Source organism: Crocodylus siamensis, chromosome 1 (genome assembly GCF_052110815.1).
Source record: "Crocodylus siamensis isolate JL-2025a chromosome 1, ASM5211081v1, whole genome shotgun sequence".
NCBI classification, from domain to species: Eukaryota; Metazoa; Chordata; order Crocodylia; family Crocodylidae; genus Crocodylus; species Crocodylus siamensis.
Window position 1 is genome coordinate 377,443,813 of NC_143395.1, and position 26,634 is coordinate 377,470,446.

Below are 26,634 nucleotides of genomic sequence, written 5' to 3' on the forward strand. Positions count from 1 at the left end.
GTTACTAGACCAGGTTCTTTTGCACTCTGTCCCTCAGGCTGTTTGTTGGCCACAAATCTCTGCTGAGGATCAAGGAGCTAAAGAACACTAGAGCAATAAATCTCTGCCATTAGGCACTGTGCAATTTGCAACATATTACTTTAAGTGGAGTGTATCCCACCTGTGTAGTTAATGGACTTTGTACATAATATCATAACCTCAGCCTTATAAAAGTGCCTTGGTATCCATAATAATAGGAGGTAATGCTAAAGCAAAAAGAAACATCAGGATACAATGAGACAGGGTAAAAATAAAACCTGCCATAGTAGCACAATAGAAATCCGTGATCTTTCCTTGTCTTTTTCATCTTCACTTTCAGGCTCATTCCCCAATGGAAGGGGAGAGACTCTTCAATGTTCTAACCACAGCCCACAGATGAGGCAGTGCCCTCTTCTTCACAGGTTGAAAGAAAGGTTAAAAGATCCATACGCACTAAATGTTGGAATGCCAGTGAACCCAGGAGAAAAACAAGTTTAATAATTATGTCTTACATCAGATTTGTTTAGACTTCAAACTAAGGCTTTCTTTGAAATCATGGGGCCGCCATTTCTTAAAAAGTTATGCTAAAAATAAATCAAATACCTAAGCTGATTCATATTATAGTGTAAGCAGGAACAGGAATCAAATTAAGAACAGTTACCATTTATTCAGACCATTATATTTAAGGTTATGCCATTCTTACAATACCTTAGTACAGTTGGGAAAAGAATTCAGTAAACACAGAAAAGAAAATGGATCAAGTTAATGCTAGTTTATTATAAGGTAACTAATAGAATCTGGAAAAATATCAGCTATTTTTTTTAAATTAACAGCAACTTTAGCTAAAAACACATAGAGGAAAATGAACCTGCTGATAGAAGTCAGGAGCTCTTTGTTCTACTTTTGACACTCTTTCAAAGTATTCATGTAACTTAACCTTCTTTGTTAAATCACTTAACTTGTTCTGTACCTTAATTTTCATCTGTAAAATGTGGATATACTGAAACATCTAAAGTATTTTTTAATTTACCAGTTTTGGAAGACAGAAGACGACAGGGAGGTAGAGAACTTTAGGAGGAGCAAGCCCAGTCTCCTTTCTATCTATATATATAAATGGCTTAGTCTGTCTGTGTGTGCATCTGTCTGTCCATAATGCTCTTGGGGGGTATGGCTCCAGCCAGTGCTGCAGCAAAAATAACGGATGGGGCCAGATAGCTATGAAGCGGTGGGGGGCACAGGGCCGGATGTGGAGTGTGGTCGAGGGTGGCATGGGGCCAGATGCAAAGCAGCAGCAGCATGGGCCAGTGGGTGGCAGTGGCAGCGGCAGCTGCATGCAAGCTTCCCCCCCTGCTCCTGAGAGGCAGCAATGGCACGGAGTGGTGGGTGGCGATGCTCTGTCTCCGCTCACCCCCACCCCGCAACGTTCTTGATGGGCAATTTACTAGTTATGTAATAATTGACAACTGCAGGCCATTATTCTAAATCTGATTATGCAGGGATGTACTGCCCCAGCTATATACTGACATAGAACACAGTGAAGTATCAGGGTTTTAGAAAAACAGCATAACTGTAGCTTTGACTAAATGTGTTCTAGGAGGAAATCACAATGTTCAAACCTTCATAAAAATCAAAATGTTGAATGTAGGTAACAAAGGTATGCTCAATGACCTAGAAGATGGCATAGAGTGAACCCTCAGCAAGTTTGCAGATGACACCAAGCTAGGGGAGTAGTAGATTCACTGGAGGGTAAGGCTAGGATTCAGAGTGACCTAGACAAATTGAAGGATTGGACCAAAAGGAATCTCATGAGGTTCAACAAGGACAAGAGCAAAATCCTGCACTTAGGATGGAACATTTCCATGTACCATACATACAGCCTTGGGACTGACTGGCTGGGCAGCAGCTCTGCAGACAAAAACCTGGGGGTCACAGTGGACAATAAACTGAATATGAGCCAGCAGTGTGCCTTTGCTGCCAAGAAAGCTAACAGCATACTGGACGAGTGGGGATTTAATAGTAACCTTCAACTACTTGAAGGGGTTTCAAAAGAGGATGAAGCTAGACTGTTTGCAGTGGTGGCAGATGACAGAACAAGGTGCAACAGTCTCAAGTTGCAGCAAGGGAAGTTTAGGTTAGATATTAGGAAGAATTTTCTCACTGGGAGGGTAGTAAAACACTGGAACATGTTACCCAGAGAGGTGGTGCAATCTCCATCATTGGAAGTTTTCAAGACCCTGCTAGATCAAGCTTTGGCTGGGATGATCTGGTTGAGAATGATCTTGCTTTGAGCAGGGGGTTGAACTAGATGACCTCCTGAGGTCCCTTCCAATCCTAATTTTCTATGATTCTATAAAGTAACTATATCTTCTTAAATCAAGACACATTAGAATTCATAACTAGCAATTTTTTTTGAAGCAACGTGATTTTTGAAAACATTTTTTCAAGAACCTGGATATCAAAAGAAAAAAAAAAATCACAGGAACTCAGCTGTGCCCCAGTGCCAAAATGTAATTTAACTGATCTGCAGTATCTTTGAGGATGTTGAATTCTGTGCATCCTAATTAAGTCTTCCTTTCTCATATGATGTTAACATATTATAATGCTGCATCAGGTTAATTTACTTCTTTTAGAACATGAGATTGCTAAAATTATAAGTGAATTTAAACATCAGGAATATGTCACTCAATCTGCCTTGAAAAAGTATCTTAACTGTGATTTAGCCAAGGCTTTTCTTCATCGCAGAAAAAGGCATTTCTTGTTTTTAGCAGGATCAATTAATACACGTTAGCCAACCAGCTGTATACTCCTAGTGCAGGCAAACCACCTGTAGTTTTTACTGTGAGGTATTTAGGTGAAGTCAATATTATATGCTCATCTATGCTGATCTGACACAATTTACTTTATGGTAACACTACAGACCCTTGTTTCAATGTGTTTTTACACAAGAGTTGCTCACCCACACTAGTCAGCCCACATCAGATGTACATCATTTCTGGCAGCGAAGGCAAAACCTGAATCAGAGAGACAAGAGGTGACTTAAGTGTGCCAGGTGTTGGGAGAGGCAGACACTTCAGCACTCTTTTTTCATCTTCTGTCCTCCAAAATGGTTATACTAGTAAACAGTAAAGGGGGGGGGGCGGAGAAGGGAGGGAGGAAGGGGCAGAATCTTACCTACTAGAATGTCTGTTTCTAACTAGAAGTCCTATTGTATACAACAGTGATACTGAAGATGAAGGCTCAGACCCATCTTTCCATCAAATCCCACCAGTAATTTGCATTACCTTTGAGTCAAACATCTTAGAGTACACAGCAACATAAGCTGATATTCATTTTATAAATGTCACAGCAGCAATCCAGATGCACAATTCCTGGTTGTATGCTCCAGTCTGAGGTAGCATAAACTGTGAAGATGACTATTTGTATTGGCGCAGGTGATTTGGGATGGGGAAATAATGAGAAGCAGAAGGTAAAGACTTTATTTTAGTGATCAAAGAGGGAAGCATTTGTAGGTGGGAAAATAAAGATGCAAAGTTGAATTGACACCAGAGAATGAGATAAGATCAAAATGAAGACAATAGTGGTGAGCGAAGGCATAGCAGGGCAATTCTCTGTCTTTGGCAGAGGTGGCACATGGAGCAGAAGCAGCTTCTGGGATGCCAATGGCAGCTATTTGTGCCACTGTCCCCCACTCTAAAGGTAGTATTTAGTACTCTTACCCTGGTGGCCCCATTTAGTTATTTTACTGTTGATAAGTATGGGTACATCTAAATGAAAAATTTGGTAGGTAGGAAAGGAACACAGATATAACTGGGAAGAGCAAGTGAGCTAACCAAAAAGAGGAAATTAGAAAGAATAAAGAAAGAAGAAAATAAATGAGTGAATGAGTGAAACAGAAGAAAAGAAAAGAGTAGACACTTTATCCAGCCAGAAACACAATATTTTGACTATCACAGACAATCAGGAATGCCTCAGGAAAAGCCAGTTCAGGCACTGGGAAGTAGTGGAGCTACAGGGAAGACCTCAATCAACCAACACAAACATTATGGGAAATACTTTTTAGAGTGAAATTAAGAGGATGACAGGGAAGGGAGCCTTACTTTCTTATGTATCAAAAACATTTAAATGTAAAAAGGGAAGCCCATAGCACCTAAAACTGAATTTGGAGGTTCTAACTACTTAGAGTACATTTTCCTTTTAAATCTTGTCTTCCACTCTCTTACCCTTTTTCACATTTTTTGTAACAGTTTCACCCTATCAAAAGGGCTTTTGCCTCCAGCCTCTCAAAGGAGGTCTAGAAGCCTCTACAGAACACTGCCCTGCCATTAAAACGATCTTTGTTTCAAATATATCTGTACTGCTGTACCATTACCCAGCAGGAATTGAAATACATCCATTTTTTTCCATCTGAAAAATCAAATAACTAATTTCAGAATACATTTTTATCCTTTAGAATGAGAGGTTTGTACTTGTTCCATTTGTCTTACAGTTATACTTCCAGTTTCTACAGAAATTACCCCAGATATTTAGAATCCCCCTGGTAAAAGACGTCAAAATTCTTCTAAATGCAACCCACCGTAACAAATCTTTTGTGTGTCCATCCTAATCTCTGGTCTATTTTAGATACTATTTACATTATTTTAAATAAAAACACATGTCTATTTTATCTTGATTCAACCCACTGATTCACCTTATTCAAGTATCTTAACTAGAGAGTTAAACTGAATCACTTATTACAAACGTTTTTAGGCTCCAGTGCAAGACAGGAATTCAAAGCATGCATATGAGTATTTAATGGTGTTAATTTCTGGCTACACAAAAATGATCAGCTTCCCTGAACAAGTCTACATCTGTCTCCTCAGAAAGAAAACAAGATACACAAATAATTAAAAATTGGATATCTCCAATTTAATTATCTCTCTTGTAAGTGGAGCTAAGTACCTAATTTTAAGCACTTTAATACATGTCAACTGATTTTTTTTGAAATGGCAAGTATTAAAAACAATACAAACATAAAAATACCAATGGACACTGTATTTTTAGTTACAATTGCATATCATATTTCTTTTAATTTTTACACGCAATTTATTTTATCTGGTATAGATTTAATAACTATGGAAACCAATTACTAAATTCCTCACATATCAGCACAAAAGATAAAAAGGTACTGCACCGGTGTACTAGTAAAAAACAGCATGTCCTACCTTGGAAGAGAGAAGGTCTTTTCTTAGGACGTCTGCGGTGTATAGGCTCTAAATTCTTAATATTTCTTTGAAACCTTCCTTTAAGGTCATTTCCTGGGAGGAGGTCTGGTGGTAAGCTACTCCGTCTGACTGATTTATAATCATTTTGATATGAATTCAGTTTACTCTTAGTCCAAGAGTATAAATTGCTGTCATCGACTGCCATTATAGTAGACTCATTTGTAAAGCTACTCTAATGTAAACCCAAGCAGTAAAAATCTGAAAATCCAAAGACTTATTTAACTGGTGGTCACAGTCCCAAGCAGGTTCTGATGTTCTCATGCTTAAGTCTGCACTTGTTTGGTAAGTTTAGCAAGTTGATAGGCGTGGGCTCAACCAGGTGTAGAATTACTACATAACCCCTCCTTTTAACAGTTAAATAGCACACAGGAGGAGGTACACGGAAATCATTAGGCTAAAAGTTTTTGGATGACTGGAAAGTTTTAACAAACATGAACTCACCAGCTCATGATGCATAAAGGGAAAAACAAAGTGCTTAATGGTAGCTGCTGTACAGGACACTGTATTTCATGTTTCACCAACAGTATTTCTCACTTCATTTCACTAACACTTCTCTAGCAGTACTTGTTTAACTTGGCATGCCCACTGCAAGAGAGAGAGATCCTCCAAGCTATTTGTCTGGGGAAAAAAAATCTGATCAGTATATTTGGGTTCTTATCTGAGGCCCAGGTCCTTCTGTAGATTAAATATAACTGGCTTGTCAGAAGTAGAACACATTTTGAGAAAAAGATTTTTGTGCCTAAATTTTGCACTATGCTTTATTTTTGTTCTCAGAACCACTGACTTGTCTTAACAAGGGTTTCTCCAAAGTGTTATCTCTATTAGGATAATGAATACATCATTCCTACATACACATGTACACACACACTCCTCCAATTCCATCACTTTTTAAAATAACTGCAGACATATTAAAGGTGCTGGGAAGAAGCAGTAATAATTGTATTTCTTCACTATAACATGGGAAGCCTATAAAATGTGGCAGCCTAATTGCTGGTTAGGTAACTGTTTTAATATACACTGGACATACATAACATCTGTATAGACAGAAAGATCTGAACTTTTACAACAAGCAAAAGTTAGGATACTAATTAGAAGTACAGTCATCTTCCTTGTCTGTCTTTGCCACTACCAGTAAAATCCCCTGAGATTTACATAATTCTTTCTAACACATCATTTTGCTGTCTCTGACTTCCAACAAGACAATTTTAATCTGATTTAAATCAGTTGAGAGGCAACCTTAATTTACTTAAGTGATTTTAATCTGTTTTTGCATTTGAACTTTTTAAGCTATTCTTCTAAAGATAAGATGCATGCTTAATACCTAGAATGACCAATAGACTGGAAAAATGGTCCACAATCAATCAGATGATATTCAGCAAGGACAAGTGCAAAATCCAGCACTGGAATAATTGCATGCAGATGCAAATAAATACAGAATGGGGAATGAGTGGCGGTACTGAAGAGAAGGACCTGGGGGTTACAGTAGACCATAAACTGAATATGAGCCAAAAGCATGCTCTTGTGGCATAGATGATCATACTTGCTTGTATTAACAGGAATGTTCCTTGCAAATCAAGGAAAGTGATTCTTCTCTTACATTTAGCACTAGTAATGCCTCATGGTGCATAACGCTGCACGTAATGAATGCTGCATGCTGAATGTAATGGTGCATAAGGATGTGGAGAGCTTGCAGAAAGTCCAGTGAAGAGCAACAAATCTCTATACAGTTCATAGTTTGATCCACCTAACTAGTGTAAGGTGAACTAAGTTAGATAAGGTTGTTATTTTTAATGCGATCTAACCTACCCCTAACCTCCCTGAATGTCTGTACCTACCCTGTGGGTGGCTTCTCTCTACCCTTCTTTGATTTAGCAGGTGAAAAGCATGGCATTTTGGCATCTGTGACGATGCTGTATGAACCAATTTTATAGCAATATTATGATGGCCCTCAGAGGATGGTAGTCTTCATCTGCAAAGTATTTGAGGGTCAAGTTCTCTTCCCATATTTTCATCAGATGCTCAAGAATGAAGGCATTGCTTGCAATGAACATAACTGTGAAAATACTTTGAAAACGAGAGAGCCCATGAGACATATCATAAAGTTCCCATCTAACACAGCAGCAACAAAATACCTTACTTCTTCACACACTAACATTTGTTCTTTAAGGTAAAAAAAGAATTTGGTCAAAGTTATGAGTCAAGAACATCCTTTTGTCAATCATTCTAACCAGATCTAAGAAAATAGCCTTCTATTATTTGTTAAACCCAATTTTCTTGTAGAAGAATTCTATCTATGCAACCCTCACAGAAAGAGGGGATGGAAACCACCAAAAGACCTCGCTAAACTAGCATGAGCAATACAGAATGCTTGAATAGAGCAATCAAAAGCCTGAGGGCAAAGGAACCAGTGAGATTGTGAAAAAATATTGTGGTAAAAAATAGCAATATACAGACTGGCCAGAAACAAGGTCTCTCACTTTGCAAGTTGGCCAAGTGTGTACCTTTTGCATATGAACATTCAGTTAATGAATTTCAAAATGATGTATACTAAATGGGCAAGCATATCTGAAACAAAATGACAAATGGTCTGAGCGTGCACAATAGCCAAGTGTACCAGTGTACATGTTTGTTTCAGCCTAGCTCTGCATCCATTTAGACACAATACCGAATTTCATGAAGCATACACACACAGCATTCAAACTAAAAGACAACTGGAGCATATAAATATTCTAATTATTGAATCAGGGTCTAATCAGCTAGCTGAATAGAGCAGCCTGATAGCTAGGCTGGCAGCAGAAGAGAAGATTGGAGCTAGCTGCATGATTACAGCCTACTGGCATGGAAGACAGATTTTTCCTTGAGGCAGATCCTGGATCCGGTGTGTGGTGTTTGATCTCCGATTAGGTAAACTAAACTGAGGGAAGTCAATTTTCCGCTGAAATGTCATGGTCATGTAACAGCAGGCACTAGGGAATGGCAACGTATCAAAAATAAAAAAGCATTAGTACTCCAGAAATGCTGCTAAGACAGTGTCAGTTGCCACAGCAAAAGCACCATTTTTTCTGCGATACTAGCCAGAGCAACGAACTTACAAAATGCAAAGAACTGAGAACCAGAGTGAGTGAAATTGCACATAAGAGTATGCCAATTACTAGATAAAGACTTGTCACATGAAGATTTAGAGAATACAATTTGCTCAAAATATATTTACATAGTAATTTATAAATACAAATCTGATATTTGGAATGAAAAAAAGGAAAATTGTCTTTAAAAAGGATCTTGTCTAAAAATAAAGATACTTTCAGTTCTTGTTTTCAAAGTTTTGCAGACAATACAACTGGATCAATTTTGAAACTTCTCCTTTAAAGATAATCACATTGGCCAAGTATATAATGCAAACTGGAGAGATTATTGGGAGAAATATTTTATAAAAGAGAATTATTTGATTATTGAATTGTTTCCCAACATTAATGCATTGCCTACAGCAATAATGCTTTATTCATTCAACAGATATAACAATTTAAAACAAGACAGTGGCTGATTTGGACAAGGAAGATAAAAAAGAAAACTGAAAATGGTGTATGAAGAGGCACACATAATTTATTAAGTAGTACTCTGTCCTTCAAGAAAATTATAATTTACTCTAGCAAGTTGTTTAAGGGTGCTGTCCTGTGGAAGTACACCACGATGGAAAAAAGATTTTTTGAGAATGTTTTTAAATCAAAAACAGCACACTTGGGATTCACAAAATCTAAGTTCTCTTCCTGGCTCTGACAGGCTTCCTGTCTTTTCAGTATGGCCTAATTTTTATGAAGTGTCTAAAAATTATAAGCAGCTATTCTGAAAAACCTAGGATTAGGGCATCCACTTCTCCCAAAGAAATCAGGTGGAGCTATAAATACTTAGCACTTCAGTGGATCAAGCCCAAAGGAATAAATCCACATAGACTTAACTGTTGCAATGCTCTGGTGTTCAGTGGAATTTACAGTCTCAAAATAGGCACCCAGACTCCTTGTCTCATGCACAGGGAGGAACCTAAGAATGAGATTCACAAAAGTCAATAACCTGAGCAGGCAGCTGCCCAAGTTAGCTAATAGTACATGCCAAGGAGAGAAGCAGGTACTAAGCTCCATCAGTAAAAGAAAAATGAGCACCAAACTGCAGGCCAGAGAGGCATATCTAGCTCCATTTAGGATTCTCAGTTCTCTCCTGGAGTTAGGCACCTAAGATAGGTCATCCCTTTCTAAACAGAAACAGGAGAGCTCCCCCTGCCCATTGCACCCAATAGTTAGAATGTCCACATAGGAAGTGGGAGAACTGTTTTAAAATCCTCACCCCACATCATTTGAAGCAGAGACCTTTTAAAAGAAACTCAAGTGGAACTGCCAGACTACTAGATATTCTGGGGTAAATGTTTCTCAGGGTTTTCTGCTGCAGTTGTTCCACTAAGTATAAATAATTAAATGCACATTAGAGTGGGGACTTGAGCCTGAGTCTCCCATGTTCCCCTGGCTATTAAATCCCTCACTCTTTTTCTCTTTAGAAAAATGAATATTTATTTATACAAATGGAACAGCTTCACAAGAAAAGCTTTTGTCGTCCTAAGACATCCAATAGCCTGATAGTTGAAACACTCCACTGAGACATAGGTGACCTTGGTTTAAGTCCCTGCTCCAAATCAGATGAGTGGGGATTTGCCAGCAGGTCTTCTATCACACTGCTGGGTACGCTAAGAATTAAGTCTAATGGAAGAGGACATAGTTTTCCCCAAGGAATACTAGCTGCCTCTTGTGCAGGACCCTGGAAGATGTACCTGGAGAATACCTACTGGATCAAACAGGCAGGTGAATACCTAGTCTGAGAATCTAGGCAGGGTCTAGGTGTGAGTTAGGGCTCTGAGCCACTGGCTGGCCTCACAATTTCAGCAGTTTTGTACACGTCCACTGGCAGAAAATTAGAGACCATGGGGACTTCAGGTATCTCCAGAGATAGCAGCTGAGCAGAGGTTTAGAGAGTCCCTAGCCCCTAAAAGTTAAACTTAAGCATTAAACTCAACTCACTTTGGCAGATTAAGTGTTAAATATCTTCAGTTGGACAGATTTCTTTCTCCCAGAAGGCCTGCATAACTCTGAGCAAAATGGAAAAAGTAGTATAGTAGCCTCTCTAAATGGCAAGTGTCAAAGGTTATTCAAGCCAAAATTTTGAAATTTGGCAAGCTAATTCTACTGAACTCAATAAGTAAGTGTAAATTACAGCATACAGTGTAAAGCGGGAAATCAGGAAATGAAAAGATTGAGAAGTGAATCACTAAAGATATATTCTACAACCAAAACAACAAGCGTATCCCAAGCAAGGATCTGTAAAAAGACTTTTTTGTTCTGCTGGATCAACAGTGGTTGAAGTAAGCGCATTAATAAACACAAGGATAGTAAAGTTTTCTACCTATTGGTCCTTACCAAAGAGGATGTGGTGAAGATACCTTCTCTAGACCTGCTATTTTCTGGTTGTAAAGATCAGAACCTGAATTGTCAAGAGAGAAGGTATTATAACAAAATAATAATTTAGGGTGCTTGTACACGTGATGAAATTGGCCTTTAAAGTGGTTTAATTTCCTTTTTCCACTGCTTTAATTGCATCACTGTTTACACCTGTGGCAGTGTATTTCATTTTAATTTTGTCACACTGTACAAGTGTGGCGAGAAACACATCCAATGTATTATAGTTTGCTATGTAACAAATTGCAACGATACATCTGGAGAAGGTGGTGGGGACAGTGCACAGGGTACTGGAAGCCCAGGCGTGCTTGGGGAAGCTCAGGCTTAGATGGCTTCTAGTGCCCCATGCACCATCCCCACCATCTTCTCTGGCCATCTAGAAAGCACCAAATCCCCCTGCAGCTCAGTGGCTGTGCAACCCAGCAGCAGCTCACATGGGCAGGCTCTGCCAAGAGTGGCAGGGAAAAAACGTGGCAAAAGGCTGCTATTTTTTTTTTTCCTGGCAGAGCCTGCCCACGGCTAGGTGTTGGAGGCACGAGCTGATGGCAGGCCATCACCTTTCTATCACAGTGATGTAAGTCCCTAAATTGAAATGGTGGGTTTTTAGTTGACACAATTAAAAACCCACCATTTCAATTTAGGGAGAACTAAATCCCCGCCATATGTACAAGCAGCCTTAAATGCAGTAAGTCATACACTATCCATCCCTTGCACCATAGCATACGGCCAAGAATTTCAAAAGAATAAGAATGACTGAGCTGTTAGCAAACATGTGCTACTTATCATTAAAAGCAACTTATATTGGAGGATGAGAGGGAAGCTAATACTGTATATTCAACAGAAAGGAGATTTTTCAAAGGAGGATATTCACAGTTGGATGAAACAACTGTGAACCATGTGTCTGTACCTGGTTAATTAACTCAAATGATAACTGCAAACAGAACAACGTATCTGGAAGATGATACTTTAGGATGCAACCGGTATAGTTTCTGCAAAAGAAAATTGTCATTGATCTGTAAAAATTCTTTGAACACACCAAAAAATAGCAGATAAAGAACTAATTATGAATTGATATTTTCAAAAGTGTTCAACAAGGTCTTCCACCAAAGGCTCTTAAAAAAAACCTAAAGAGTCATGAGGTGACAGGCAAAGTACTGTCTTGGATCAGAAATGGGTAGGAGGCCAGAAATAAAGTATAGGAATACATGGTCAAATATTCAGTGTGACAGAAGATGGGAAGGTGCCTCAAGGTTTCATATTTGGGACTATGGTGTTTAGTATTTTTAACAGTTTGGAACAGCATGCCATTCAGTTTTTCCAAAATAATCAGGTGTGCCCATCAGGTTCCAATGATACATCAGAATGCCACACTAAGTCCAGCTGGTGGCACATATCTGGCACACAGGGTGGGTGCTGTGGTGGCCCAATCCAATGCATGGAGTAGGTGGGGTCCAGCCCCAATTTGGCCACATTGGGAGTGGGGAGGGGCCTGCCATTGATCTAGCCACATGGGGGCAGATGCTTAAAATAAAAAGGTAAACTATTAAATGAGGGGGAAAAATTCACATGGGAAAGTGAAGGCTGAATTAAGATTATAACAAAGATGTACAAACACCTTCAATTTTGATTAAAAAAAGACTTGCCTATTTTCTGTGAAAACTGGTTTGTACTGATTCAAAGACCATAAACACTGGACCAAATATTTGAATGAATCCAGTTTTCCAACAGACTAATCTTGTTAAAAATAAATAGGCAAGTCTTGACATGTTCTTGAGAGACGAATGAAAAATCTCCCTAAAAATCAAGACATTCCTCAGGAGAAGGGTCGTAGGGCCAGAATGACAAATTAAAGTCAGAGAGTGCATCTACATGTGAAATTAATGCGAAGCAATAAACTCCAGAGCAGTTCAAGCCAGAATAAACATCTACTTGTGCACCTGAGAAAGTAGTTTGAGCAAGGGAGGAGTAGGTCTAAGCTGGCAGAGAGATTGAGGGATCCGCCCCAGGTGTTGGGTGGCCAAGTGGACGGCTGGGGCAAAGGGTGCTGCAAGTGCAGAGTGATGTGGCTAGGCAGCAGGCAGAAGTCTGGCCCCTGGCTGGTTGGGCTGACATCAGTGCAAGCATAAGCAGATTAAGAACCAAACTGACTGGAACTGCTCCCTGCAGATTAAATCAGAGCTGTCAGGACATGCAGTTTCGCTCACTCTGTGTGTGTTTTTTGCTTCGCTGACAACTCACAAACTGGCTGTATTCCAATAAGGAGAGCCTTATTGAAACTTCCTGGGAGCTGGGGTGTGTGTGTGTGTGTATGCAAATGCACATGTGGGTAGCCCCATCCTCTGAAACTTGTGGATCACTTAAAGGAATAATATCCCTCTTAACAGTACTCCATACAGGTATACTGATCATGCCTGTAGTCAGGAATAACAAGCTAAGAACAGGTGTTCAAGAAGCCCGCAGCAAAGGTGCTCTAACTTTTGAGCTTTACTCTTAAGTGCCATCATTTAGGTCAGGAGGAAGCAGAACACGTTACCCTTTGAGGGAGCAGGAACTCAGAGCCTGCCTGCTGGACCTGAGCGCAGCAGATGGAGGGGCTCTCATACACCTCCAAGACCTGGTATCTGGTCTTGGGAACCTTGGTCCACTTGTTCCACCCCCACGCTGCTGCTTCCCTGAGCAGGCCCCGCCAGGCACCTTCCTGGCTCCTTAGGCCATGAGTCAGTGGCTCACTCATGCCATGTCTCCTGTTCCAGGGACCCCTCCCCCCCCCAAAATCAGTACATAGTACGGAGTGTTCACCCACAGCCTCCATCTGGGGCACACCCCTCTGGGACTTTCAGACATGTCACCAGAGAGAGCAGTCCCTGGAATGGGGCTCTCCATAGCAGGGAGCGGGGTGGGCAGCAGCCTGTCTCACCACTCCAGCCTAGGAGGGAAAGTCTCCCTGCAGCTGATGGTGCTGATGCCACTCAGCGGTGCCATAGATGGATTCCAAGCAATCTTTGACTGCATGCATAAACTCCTTATCCTGGTGCTGCACCTCTCAGTTCAATAGCGACATGTGAGATCTCCCTCAGAGTGCCATTGGCCATCTCTAGACCCTGTTCTTGGACCTTCACAGTGTGTTGTTCCTGGTCCTGGATGGCTCATTCAAGTGTCGGAGCAGAGTGGGTGCAAGCAGTCACCAACCAGTGCATTCCAGCAACCCATATCAAGGGTCCCCTTTGGTCCTCATGTTGCTGGCACCATCTACACACACACCTCTGGCACCCTGCAGGTGTCTGGCCAACCATCCTGAATCCAGTATCATGGGCTTCATGACAAGGCCTGGTGCGCACATATGCAGAGTCTGCATATAAGGGACACTGAGGGACCTATGGCTACTGTTATAATCGTTTCACCGTCAGAGATCCACTACCAGTGCATCCCCGTAGTGGGACTGTATATAGGTCAAAGAATAAAACTGTAAAACATTTTTTTTATAAAGTGACTAATGTCAAAATAACTATCACCTTGTTATGTTTATTTTTTGTATCATTTCCCAATTTACTAAATCTAAAAAAGCAGACCTTGGTTGGATTAAAAAGCCAACCAACCAGAAAAAAACCCTGCTTTGTGCTTAAATTTTACTTTGTACTCCCAATCAGGTTATCAGCAAAGCTGATAGAGTGAGAGAAATTATAGAAGTCACATCATGGAATGCAGCTTGATACCATTTTCTCCTGGCAGCACCGTTTTATGACACAATTATGAAATAGAAAGATGTTTAAAAAACTTCAAATTATTATTCTGAGAATATGTGTGGACCAGAGCTTTTTTTCAATGGTGTACTTTTTTCCTTACTGCAGACAAGGAAAGAGTGAGGAATTCTAACATATATGTAAGTTTTATCAAGGAGAAATTTTAAAGAGCAAAAGGGAAGTTTCTCAAGAGTTGTTTATATTGTGTCTGGCTCAATGATCATTTTACAGTTGCTTCCCCCGAATAAATCCTCTTCATTTCTAGATTAGCAGCAGTAATAGAGGATCATGGGATCTACAAGGTAATATTTAAATACAGATGCCACCACATACAATATGTATAATTAAAAGTGAAGAGAATATTCTTGCTAGATAAGGAAAGGCTCTTCTGGATCTCTTATTTGTGCACATAGATAATAAAAAGCCTTTAAACTAAGATTTTACAAGATTTTTAATAAAACTAAAATTAAGTATGAAAACCAATAGGAAATGTATAGTACAATATAAACAAACTTGGTCACTTCGTGGAAATGTATGATGAAAAAAATGAATTAATCCAGGGTATTATCAAGGAACTTACTTTATTAAGTAAAATTCTAACACACCATCTTCTTGATGTCTATGCATACATATAAGGTATGTGTATAAATATATCAGCTCTCTCAGGGAAAGTGAATAAAGTTCTTTCCAGGTCCTCTATACATAATACAACCAATTCTGTAAAAAGATTCAAATCTGGGCTATTTGGAATGAAGCCAGGGCCAATTAACACCTCAGATCTGAAGAGAACACTATCAATTCATAGAAGAAGAATCTTGTAATCACAGCCAGTGAAGGCTTTACACACCTGCTACTTTCAGGTTCAAACTCAGATCCTGTAAGTGCCAGGGCTCTAAACTCAGAAGAGCTGGTGAAGTACAGAGTATAAGGCAATCTCAGAAGCTCTAAATGGCTTGCAGTTCAAAGCCAGCTAAGGATTCTGAATTGTACCTGCTATTCAAAATGAAGATCAGAGTATGTGCTGTTGATATGGTGTATTGGACCACATACAGTTTCTTGGGGCTTTCAAATTCAGACAAAGATGAATGTGAAGTATTGACCCATGATAACACAGATCACTATGCCTAGGTCTTAATTTAAGCGGTCTCTGAGAAAGAAAAGGGTAGGAAAGAAAAAACCCCACAACTTTCCCTAATCACTGCTGTTAATACTAGAGCATCCATGAAAAGTGAGGATGTAGGACCTGATTCAGTGATCACTGAGACCAGCAGAATCTAATTCATTCCAGTGGACATGACTCCGGCCCTGCAAAGAATTTAGGCCTAAAATTATTTCTCTCCCATTTTTGTTAGTTATTTACTACACTTCTAACAATATATACATAGTATACAAGTTAGTTGTCAAACAGTCCTTTCCTTTCCATTTTGGGTGCCACCTTGGAAAAGAGCAGGGGAGGTGTCTTCCATTAAACAGTGAGGACAAGTCCTACTAGATCCTCATAAAGCATCACACTGCCTGCAGACATCTCTGGCATTTCTTACTAATGAGAACGCCATGGGAGACAGTGTCAAAAATCTTGCTAAAGTTCAGCTATATCATATTCACTGTTCTCTCCCAACCCCAGAGGCTGTTGTATGTCATCTTCTCTATATAACTTTGCAAAATGTTACTTGAGTAATCTATATGGGCTGTGTAGTTCTGCATTATCAAGGACAGGATTTACTAATGAAAATTTATTACAGAACCTGTCTTTGGTAATTACATTGAAAAGTAACATTATGATTGTTAAGATGATTTTAAATTGATAGGCTTCTAAGGCAGACAGAATACAATATAAGGTTAGAAGGGGGTTAAGAAAAACTATTGTATTTTCATGCCAAAATCTTATAGGAATTGGTTAATTATGTTCCAGAATTAATGAGCAAGGAAATGAGACTTACTAACCTTCCAACTTCCAGAACGTTATTCCAGAGAAGCAATCCCGTAATTCATTTCTAAAAATTCAGACTACACGTTTGCTGCCTCTCTCCAGGAAAAGAATGTTTCCATTCTTATTAGTGTTACTCAGAAAACAATTCTGTGCCTTTCATGAAATTAATAAAACGTAAGAGCCCCCCTAGGGGTCCCCAATGAGGGTAATAAACCTTTCTTCTTTAGGGACAGGGAGAAGTCAATGCAAACAAGAAACCCTCCTAACCAAACCCTGGGTAAAGGCAAAACAAGTGAACACATTACAGGGATATCTGAACATGAGGAATATCCCAAATGTAACTGTTTTTGCTACTATGTTGGATTCCTTTTAAACTTTTTTTAATCTTTACCTGTATCCCAGAAATGTCGAAAAGTAAATGTGGCATATTTCTGTTTCAGATCGAAAACGGCAAACTGGTTGACAAAATAGTAGCTGGACTAGGTATTTTTAAGTGTACTGTGCTTTTTTAGTTTTATTTTCCATAAAATGATGAACACAGACATGTCCAATGTGTGGACATATTTCTACTTGAGTAAAATATAATTTACTTGAGTAAAATATAATTTCATAAAAGATATTTTTCATGTGTGTACACACACTGGCACAGATACCATATGTAAAATATGTCATGAATTTCATTGAACAATCCAAACCTTTCTGGAGTTTCTGAAAAAACAGCTGGTTTTCAGACATGGCCAAAGAAGGCCAGTACATAGCCTAAAATAGCACACCAACCTTTGGAAAAATTCTGCTTATTTGTATATTTGAGCTTCATAGCTCATTACTTCATGGGGGGCATGGAGAAAGGAAGTGCTTCCCCTCCTTCTACTCCCTTGGGAGGAAATATACACTGGAAAGATTGTCTAAGTTAAAAAAATATATTGGAAAAATGCTATTTATATCAACCTAAACCAAATAGCAGTACTATTTTAAACTTCCAGAGTATTCTCAGAAACCATTGCTGTTCTAGTATAATGCCATCTTATTTCCTTGCTGGAGTTAATACTAACTGCTTTATACATATTTTTTAAAAGCAAGGGTTCTGTGGGTACACTTTTGCCACCTTTCCTGTCTTTGTGAACCAAAGGGTTTCAATTTGTTTGGCTATAGCATCTGAGAATAATTATTGTCTAGTATTCTATGATATGTTGTATGCATAATACTATGAACATATTTTCCTTTAATATCAGAAATATCCTTTTTAAGAGGACTGATGCAAATTAAATTCAACTTATGTGACATTCAATTTACCACAAACACTTCTTATCAAACAGTTTTGAAATTTTAAAGTGTGCTGACTCTAAAAGAGTCCCCCTACATTTGTCATTAGCAAGCTATTCCCGACATAAGCTGCCACTGTACTCTAATGTTAAAAGGAAATGGCACGGGTTTCATTAACAAAATAATTAGGGAGTATTACATTATATGTATCAGCTACAGAATATTGCTGACAGTGCAAAAAAGATCTTTCTTCCATGAGCAACAACCTCCTACTTCAGATGAAAGGACTAAGATACTACTGGCTGCCACACAGGATGAATTATGATGACTTGTTTCACTGCAAGGAAAAATCTCATACCAGCATAAAAAATACTCTGAGTCTAAGGAAAAACATGTAGGCTAGGGACAGAAGTTACACATAAACCAGTTTAAGTGATCAGAAACTCATTTAAACCCAGAACAGAAGTTCAGTGCACTTAAACCACTTTCAAAATGGCTGAAACTGCTTTAAGATAAACTTGGCTGGATGTAGTATCAGACTGAAGTGCTTTAGGTCAAACCAGTTTATGGAACTTCTGTTCCAGACCCCTCCCTGGTTCAAGTTAACTCACAGTCCCCCAGCATCCCAAGATGCTTTTCAGCCCTGGTCTGTACTGTCTGCTTCAGAGAAGGACTAGCCCCACCCCTCTATTCCCTAGCTGGAGCACTATCATTGCTCCAGCTGACTGAGAAGGGGGGTGGGGTGGGAAACCTGGCTCTGATGCCCAGCCTGGGTCTGCCTGGTAGGAACAGAGCAGCCCTTCACATTCTTTTCCCCTGCTCAAGTGGAGGGCTGGGGGGCATGGCCAGAAGCCAGCCAGGCAGACAGGCTGAGACAGAAAGGAGGGAGAGGGGTTTAAACCCCACCCCTCCCACCCACATGGGACCCCAGCCGGGGTCTGCCTAGCATGTATGTCAGCGTCCCCACATGTCTCTGTGCTGAAAAAATGGCAGTGAGACACTTTGGACTAAAGCTCATTGAACAAGTTTTATTTAAAGGTGCCCTGCCATGATTTTTCAGCTTGGGGACGCTGATACATGTGACAAGGAAGGCTCTCAGGGCCTTTTGGGGCTCTAGCAGAAGCAATCCAGGTACATTGAGCCTGGCCAGCAGCTGGAGCATGGCTCTGGCCAGCCAGACTCCAGTTTCTAGTGGTGCATGCTGCCAGAGACGGAAGATCATCAAGTCCAGCCCCCCACCCAAAGGGCAGGAAGTCAGCTGGGGTCATAGGATCCCATAATTAAATTATTATTGCTAAGAACTTCTGTTTTTACACATGGTATCCGAAACCTAAACAAATACATATAGCGTTATTTTAATATTAAAGGAACGGATAACAACGGAGAATTTTAAACAGTGAAAATAAAAGTTAGAACAATTAAGATGCTTGTGTTCAGTTCTGCTTAGCACTCTGAATTAGTACTAGCAAAATCAGTAGTGTTGAGACATAGGGGCAGTGGTTATTTTTAGTTACTGGTTTTGTTACTCTCTCCACCTCAGAATGGCACCCCAGATGGCTGCCCCTTCACCCCACTCTAGATAGGTCACTGAGCAAAGTATTTCAGCATCTGTTTAACCTTAAAGAGATGAGACTTCAATTCACATAAATAAAATTTAGAGTGTAGGCTTTATTACATTGTCGCTACAGTGGTTAGCTGTGGTCTTAGAGTAGGGCTTTTTCTTTTCTTCTCGAAGCATGCCTGGGACAATTTAAATTTGATTTTAGAACTTGCCAAATAACTAGCTAAAACTTCTTCAGATTGCTGAATTATAAAATCCTATCCTGTGATTTATTCAATGTAAGAAATGAAACAATTAAGAGATTAAATTCCTGCGCAGAAATAGTATGGAAACATTTTACCTTTAGCATCATTTTCTATGCAAGTGGGGAATCACATACACAATTATATACACAATCTTCAAAAATACATGGGGACAGGCTATTTTGGCTTGTACAGAGCTTTTTACAAAATCATATTTTTAAACTGCAGTTCTAATTTTTGATTGACAGGTCTACAGAGTACTCATGAAAACAAATCATGTAAAATATTCTCACAAGACTTTACAAGCCATATTAATAATAATATTACCACAAGCCATACTGTGCTTGCAGACTTTTAGGGCTACCCCAAGTGTAGGTAATTATTTCAGGCAGAGGGCCACTTACCAAGTTTTGGCAAGCTGTTGAGGGCCGCATGGGTAGTCCCACCCCTTGACAGGTGCTTTGCTCCTAGTCACCATCTTGTGACTGGAAGTCCTGCCCCCTAACTCCTGACCTTTGCCACCAGAAGTCTCTCCCCATGCCCCCAGAAGTACTCATTTCAGCAAGGGGTTTTGCCATTTTGTAACTGGAAAAAATACCAAATTATATTCTAAAAATCAAACATCTACAACATTCATTAATTGATTTAAAAATATTTTGTCCTGGTTCACATGTGTTTGTGTTGTGCACATAGAGGTGATTGTATATAATAGCTTAAAATGAAGTCTCACTCTTGTATATCGTGGGGGGTCAAGAGTGTGGGTGTTTCTGTGGGGGTGGTTAGGTGTGGGTGTGGGGTGAGATGTGCATGTGTATGGATGTGCAGGGGGAAGGTGGCTGGGGTGCGTGAGGGGGTGTGGGTGTGGCATGTATGGTAGCGCGAGGGCAGGTGCATGTGTGTGGTGGGATGTGTGTGTGGGACTCACCCTACACACACACACACACACACACACACACACACACACGAGCAGTGCAGAGGCAGGGTGGCAGGGACATGGCTGGGAGTGGAGTGGGGTGGGGCTGGACTGCTCAGTCCTGCTGGCTCCCACTGGCTCCTGTCACCTTTGACAAGCAGCCAGGAGCAAAAAAAGATTAATTTACTAATTTTTTAGGGGTTCTGCGAGCCAGACAGAATGGTCTAGTGGGCCAAATCCAGCCCACAGGTCATATTTTGCCTGCTCCTGGCCTATCCCAATTCCCACTGAAGCTAGGGTTGCACAGAACCCTACTAGCACACAATAAAGATCTTGAGGATCACCTAACCCACCACAAATTTTTATATCTATGAAGGGACATCATTTACAAATCTTTGTGTACTAAGGTGCAGATATACTTTTATGATCTGCGCTCATAAAAGGGATCGTGGATACTCTTTGTCCCTACAGGCTGAATTCTGGCACCTTAAAACCAAATGTCAAAATAGAAAACTTCCACTTAAGCAGTTAACATCAAACACAGGGAACCTTAGCCCTGTTACTAGAAGGCAGGTCAAGGGCTCAGAAAGACCCCAGATGGCAGAGAAGAGAGGGGGGGGTGTAACAGGGAACCCTAGCCCTGTCACCAGAAGACAGGTCCACCCCTTTAAGGCCAGAACTTTCTGGGCACAGAATGCTAGTAAGGATGGGGTTAAATATTGAGCCTGGCCAGCTAGTCAGTGGACTGGAAGGGGCAGGCCAGGACTATAAAAACCCTGGGGAAAGCAGCGGTAAGGGGAAGGAGTGCATCCCAGAGCTCCATGAGAGGCTTGGCGAGTGGTCCAAAGGCTGGAAGAGGGAACTATGGAAGCCCTGAGAGATGGCAGCTGCCCCAGAAGCTGACGGTGGGGAGCCAAAGCACGGACCTGGCGTAAAAGCTGGCATGCAGCTTTCTTTGATCACGTTATTTTAGTGGCCATTATTGTCCACGGATAGGACTATCCATATTTCTTTTGGTTATTGAGTACCCGGTGGTTAGGGTGAGGCTATTAGGGGAAGGAGGAGGTCTCATTTGGGGGCCCACCACAGAGTGGGGACACCGGCGCCAGCGAGGGTGCAGCTTTTTGGGGTACATAGACCCCAGCACCAAAGGGGGCGCAGGATTTTGGGGCGCACTGATGCTGGCACCAGAAGGTGCAACCTTCAAAGGCCAGGGTGGCCTGGTGCACCTAATGTGCAATTCTGATCTTTTTTTTTTTGTGGGACTAAGCAAGTCCGTCCCCTGGTCTTGAATGTGCACACCCCAGCTGTGGGGCTGGCGGCTAGACCTCTAGGCCAAGGAGACTGGGCTCCAGATTGGAGCAGGAAAGAGGGCTAGAGCCTCGGAGTCAAACCCTGTTTGGTGGGTTTAGACGGGGAGACCTAGCTAGAGAAAGACTGGGGTCAAGGCCTGTGGAGGCGAAAGACCCCAACATACAAAATACAATAGGCAGTCTCCCGCTTTCAAGAACATCAGCATAATAATTTCCATCAAGACGTGGCAGGTGAGTAAAGGGTGGGACACAAGAAACCTTAAAGGGGAGTCCAAGGGTGCCCTACATAGGGCGAGGATAACAGGGAAGATGGCGCTGGGGAAAGCAACCTGTTACACCATCCAATTGAAAACAACTGTTGCTTGAACACAAAGCTTTCTAGTAGTACCCTGCAAATGCAAAAACTGAGGTCTATTTCTCTCCCAAATTGGTGAGGAAGAAGCTGGTAGAGCTACAGATCCTATCACTGAGGGAGAGAATAGATTAGGATTATATTTTTATTAGTGACTTCCTTAGCTAATTAAGGAGCAGCATTGATTAGCTCACCCGCTGTTAAAGAACGAATGCACACCAATTTAACATAAACTCCAAAAAGACATAAAAGCCCGTGGTAGAATACTTTAATCTCCCTGGACATTTCACCCTTGACCTCAGAGTGGTTGGCTTATGGACAACATAACTTTAAAATCCAACTTGAACAAGAAATTGCAAAACAAGAAATCATCCTAAACATATTCTAAAACTGGGACGGCCAACCTATGAGTACAGATTTCTGCAAATTGCAGAAGAAGTTCTCCCTGCAGTGGCTCCTTTAAATTTTTCATTTCACCACTTGGTTCCACCCCCACCCCACTCCAGGTCCCTGATTGGCAGAGAGGCTCCACCAGCTGGGCTGTTTGCTGCTGATTGCCAGAGAAGCAAAAAAGTGCAGTTTTAAATATGTCTTGGTTTTTGCCTCCCCACCGGTCAGCAGCAAGTGGTGGGACCACTAGAGCCCCTCCACCAATCAGCAGCAGGGAAGCAAAGAATGATCCTAGTGGAACTGCTTTATCAACTTTAACAGATATTAAACCACAGAGACTATTATCTATAGACTATTATATATTCTGTATTTTCTCATCAGTGCCCACTTGCAACTCATATTTCAATTATTGTCCAGAATGTGCTCTCACAAATAGTCATTGCCAAACACTCAGAAATATACATGCAATCCCCATTAATGAGAAATGTACACCTGCTTCCTAAACCAGCAATATGATGCTTATGCTTTTTTACCAATGTCAAATATAAACTATAAAATATCAACACTCTCATAATTACTACAATAATTATTACAATAGTTCACTGTGAAAATGTACTATTTAAGTCAAATACATTGTGTTTATTGCTAATGGAAAAATTTAAAGTAAAGGTGTAATGATTAGATGTTGAAAACAGTCTTACCTTTCCTCAAATCAGCACTTCCAGCTGCCTATTACTGTTTAAATTTTCTGACATAATTTTCATAAAGAGGTAAGCAGGCAGTTTCTAGTTCAGGCAAAGGTGGATTAATTGCGATTGACAAGGATGCCACCTTCCTTGCTTCCTGGAGACGAATGTTTTGTATTATGAGCCATCACTGCCACCTAGGGAAAACAACAGTGTTCTTAAAACTTAGGTCACCTGGACAACAGTGCAATATATAAACTAGTGAATTGCCCATCAAGAATGATGGAGGGGGCGTTGGCAGGGACAAAGCACCACCACCCACCATCCCGCACTCCACCACCTCCCAGAAGCAAAGGGGGGGAAAGTATGCCCCACCTTGCCCTCCTTCCCCCTAAGCCAGCACCCTGCACTGCTGCCACTTCTAGTGCCACTGGCCTCATCCCCCCTGGCCCTGCTCCTCAGAGGCAGCAAAGAACCTCCATGACAGTGGGGACAGAGCAGGAGGGCAAGGCCAGGGCTGCTGGCCTCATACCCCTGCTCTGTCCCCTCCATCCCTGCTGTCATGGCGGCGCTCCACCACCTCCAAGGAGCAGGGGTGGGGAAGGGGGGTAGGGTGAGGCCAGCGGTGCTGGCCTGGGCCCCCTTCTTTATTCCCTCCATCATGGAGGTGCTATGCTGCCTCCAAAGAGCAAGACCAGGGGTGCAAGACCAGCGGCATTAGCCTGGGCCCCCCGCTGCCTCCGAGGAGCAGAGCCAGGTGTGAGGCAAAGCCAGTGGTGCTGGCCTGGCCCCCCTACTTCATCCCCATCATTATGGCGGTGCTCTGCATTCTAATTGGTTGCTTCACTAACCAATTAGAGTGTTCTAAGAGCATTACAGACAGACTAAGCCCTTTATTATATAAGAATTTACAGTCTCTTTAAGCTAAACAGAATCCATGTTTCAAAACAGACTATTATATATTATTCTTTATTTTATCATCATTGCCCACTTGTAACTCATATTTCAATTATTGTCCAGAATGCCATACACTCAGAAATATACATGCAATCCCCATTAATGAGAAATGTACACTTGCTTCCTAAACCAGCAATATGAAGCTTGTGCTTTTTCACTAATGTCAAATAAAACAATAGACTAGCAATAGTCCTTAATAACAATAGAAGTCGTTAATAACAATAAACATCAATAAACAATAACATCAATAGTCATTAATAACAATAAAATATCATAGTCCTTAAAATTGTTTTAACTATTCTACATTTTGCCATGTATGCTGTTAAAAAGTTTCTTACTAGGGATATATCTTTCACACATGCACAAAATACCCAGTAAGGCACCTGTATTCAGTTTTAAATTATAATTTTTAATACAGCAACTCATAATGTCAATTATGACCATTTTACCTTTAGTTTTCTGGTTTGTATTTGAATAGAAAACACTGCTCTGATAAATGACAGAACTACTGTAAGGAAAAGTATTTTTTTAAGAAAATAAAAAAGTCTTTGGGATAAGAGGTTTTTTGTAGACCATATTCAAGTAACTTACCTACACTATTGCCATTACTGAAAAAAACTGGAGGCGTTTTGTTTGGTTCAAAATTACAAACATTTGACAATCAATGTTTAGTACAGAAGTTAATCAGAGATAGGGGCAAAAATAAAGGTTACCTTAAGGTTTCCACTCATGGAATATCCTACAAGAGCAGCGAGAACAGCAAAAACTTTTTCAAAGCAGAACCTGTTGAAGTGCTCTTGCACTTATTCCTCTCCCTGGATGCTCCAAGAGCAAACTTATAAAGGGGCCATGACAGTATTCTGGCTGCCTCATTTCCTACTACTGTCTTTCAAGTCCCAAATTGCACTTGAGACCCCTAAGAGACAGAAAGTGTAGGTAGGTAGTGTCAGTGTGCATAGTCCACCCTGAAGAAGTCTTCTTACAGTTGAGTTGTTTTCATTCTCTCTCCCAGGACAGTCAGTAAGCATTACTTCTTCTCTGAAAGGTGGAATTTAGAGACCTAATTAAAAATGTAGTGCTTCTTTCACCAAACTGAGATGCTGCTGAGATGCTAGATCTAGTGAGCAGTGCTTTGTGTGAATAGAACTTCATACTGCTGCTCTGTATGTTTCTGAAATGCAGATATGCCTAAGGCATAGCTTCCGTGCCTGGGTGAGTGTGATTTCAGCCTCTCTGGCAAAGGAACAAAAAGGTACTTGGTGCTTTCCCTCTCTACAAAGCTCAACCTGTACAGATAAAAGCTGAAAAGCAATTGTTTGTCCTTCACTATTAATATCCCAAAATGAAAAATGTAGTTGACTTTTTAAATCACTTAAGTCTGTTAAAAATAAAAAACCTACTACGATCTTGGTAGTGGAGACATGCATTTTGCCTCCCCATTTGTGGGAAAAAATAAGAGTACATTAATGGACTGTTTAAAGTAGAATTCTTACCACTCTGGGGAAGAATTCAGATTAGGAACGCAGGAGCACTTTGTCCTTATGGCAGACAATGAATGGCACGTTCTGAGGGCCTGTCGCTTGCTCACTCTTAGTAGATGCCATTGTTACACAAACTAGTCTGCTTCTTTAAGAGACAGTGCAGCTTGGGCCAGCCAAATTCTGTTTCATAATAAACTGAATAGACTCTTGTGACAACACATTACAAAAGATGACACAGCAGACTGAGAAACTGGGCCAAGTATTAATCAAAATTTTATCTTCTTACTATAGTAAAACCTAGTTGATAAACAACTCTTGGGAGGAGAAAAATGGTAAACAACCTGGAAAGGAGAATTGGGAGGAAGCACTGAGCTGGGAATGGTGCTACTTAGGATAAAGAACCAGGAGAACATCTAATAGGTTGGAAGAAATCTGCCTGAACTCTGGTACAGCTCCAAAGAAAAGAGCTTTGAAGCCCTAAAACATGGGTGTCAAACATGTGACCAACAGGCCAGATCTGACCTGTTGACCCAGGTTATCCAGCTCAAGGACTTTTGCCCAGGTTCTGGCTGCAGTGGGGCTTTCCGCAGTCAGCACCCCAGGGAAAGCAGCAACAAGGGCAGAAGCCCTGCTACTGTGGCTGGAGCTGGGGGAAAAATATGTTGCATAGTGGGCTCCAGCCAAGGTAACAGAGTCGCTGGAGATGCCTGAGCCCCAGCTTTCATTCCTGGTTGCTAATGTGAGAAGCCCCACTCTCTCCCCACCTAGAGCAGTAGCACACCCCGATCCCTCTCTCTCTCTCTGCCCCTCCCTGACCCTCCCAGAGCTATAGCAAGCCCTGATTCCCATTCCCAGCTTGGAACCTGCTCACCCCATCTGCAACTTATGCCACCACCAGCCCAGTGTGGCAGAAGCAGCCATGTGCAGGTACCACTGTCAGCTGTGAGTGTGCCTGGCAGGTTCCAGGTGGGGATCAGGACATCTGCCTGGGTCCACAGCTGATGCCACCACATCAGCACTGGGCAGAAGCAG

At 41.0% G+C, this 26,634-nt stretch overlaps 1 protein-coding gene across 3 annotated transcripts in view; it reads right to left on the minus strand.

Moving 5' to 3' along the window:
- The window catches only part of FRY (FRY microtubule binding protein), a 447,808-nt gene that overhangs the window by 370,058 nt on the left and 51,116 nt on the right, over positions 1–26,634 (minus strand). For 2 of the 3 annotated variants that reach the window (XM_090027923.1, XM_090027916.1), the window contains exon 1: positions 5,220–5,536. In XM_090027923.1, coding sequence (XP_089884049.1) covers positions 5,220–5,424 — 205 coding nt within the window. In that variant the 5' untranslated portion in view covers positions 5,425–5,536. Of the gene's footprint in view, positions 1–5,219; positions 5,537–23,179; positions 23,362–26,634 lie in introns of those variants that run through there. The other variant, XM_090027939.1, reaches the window with a different exon arrangement.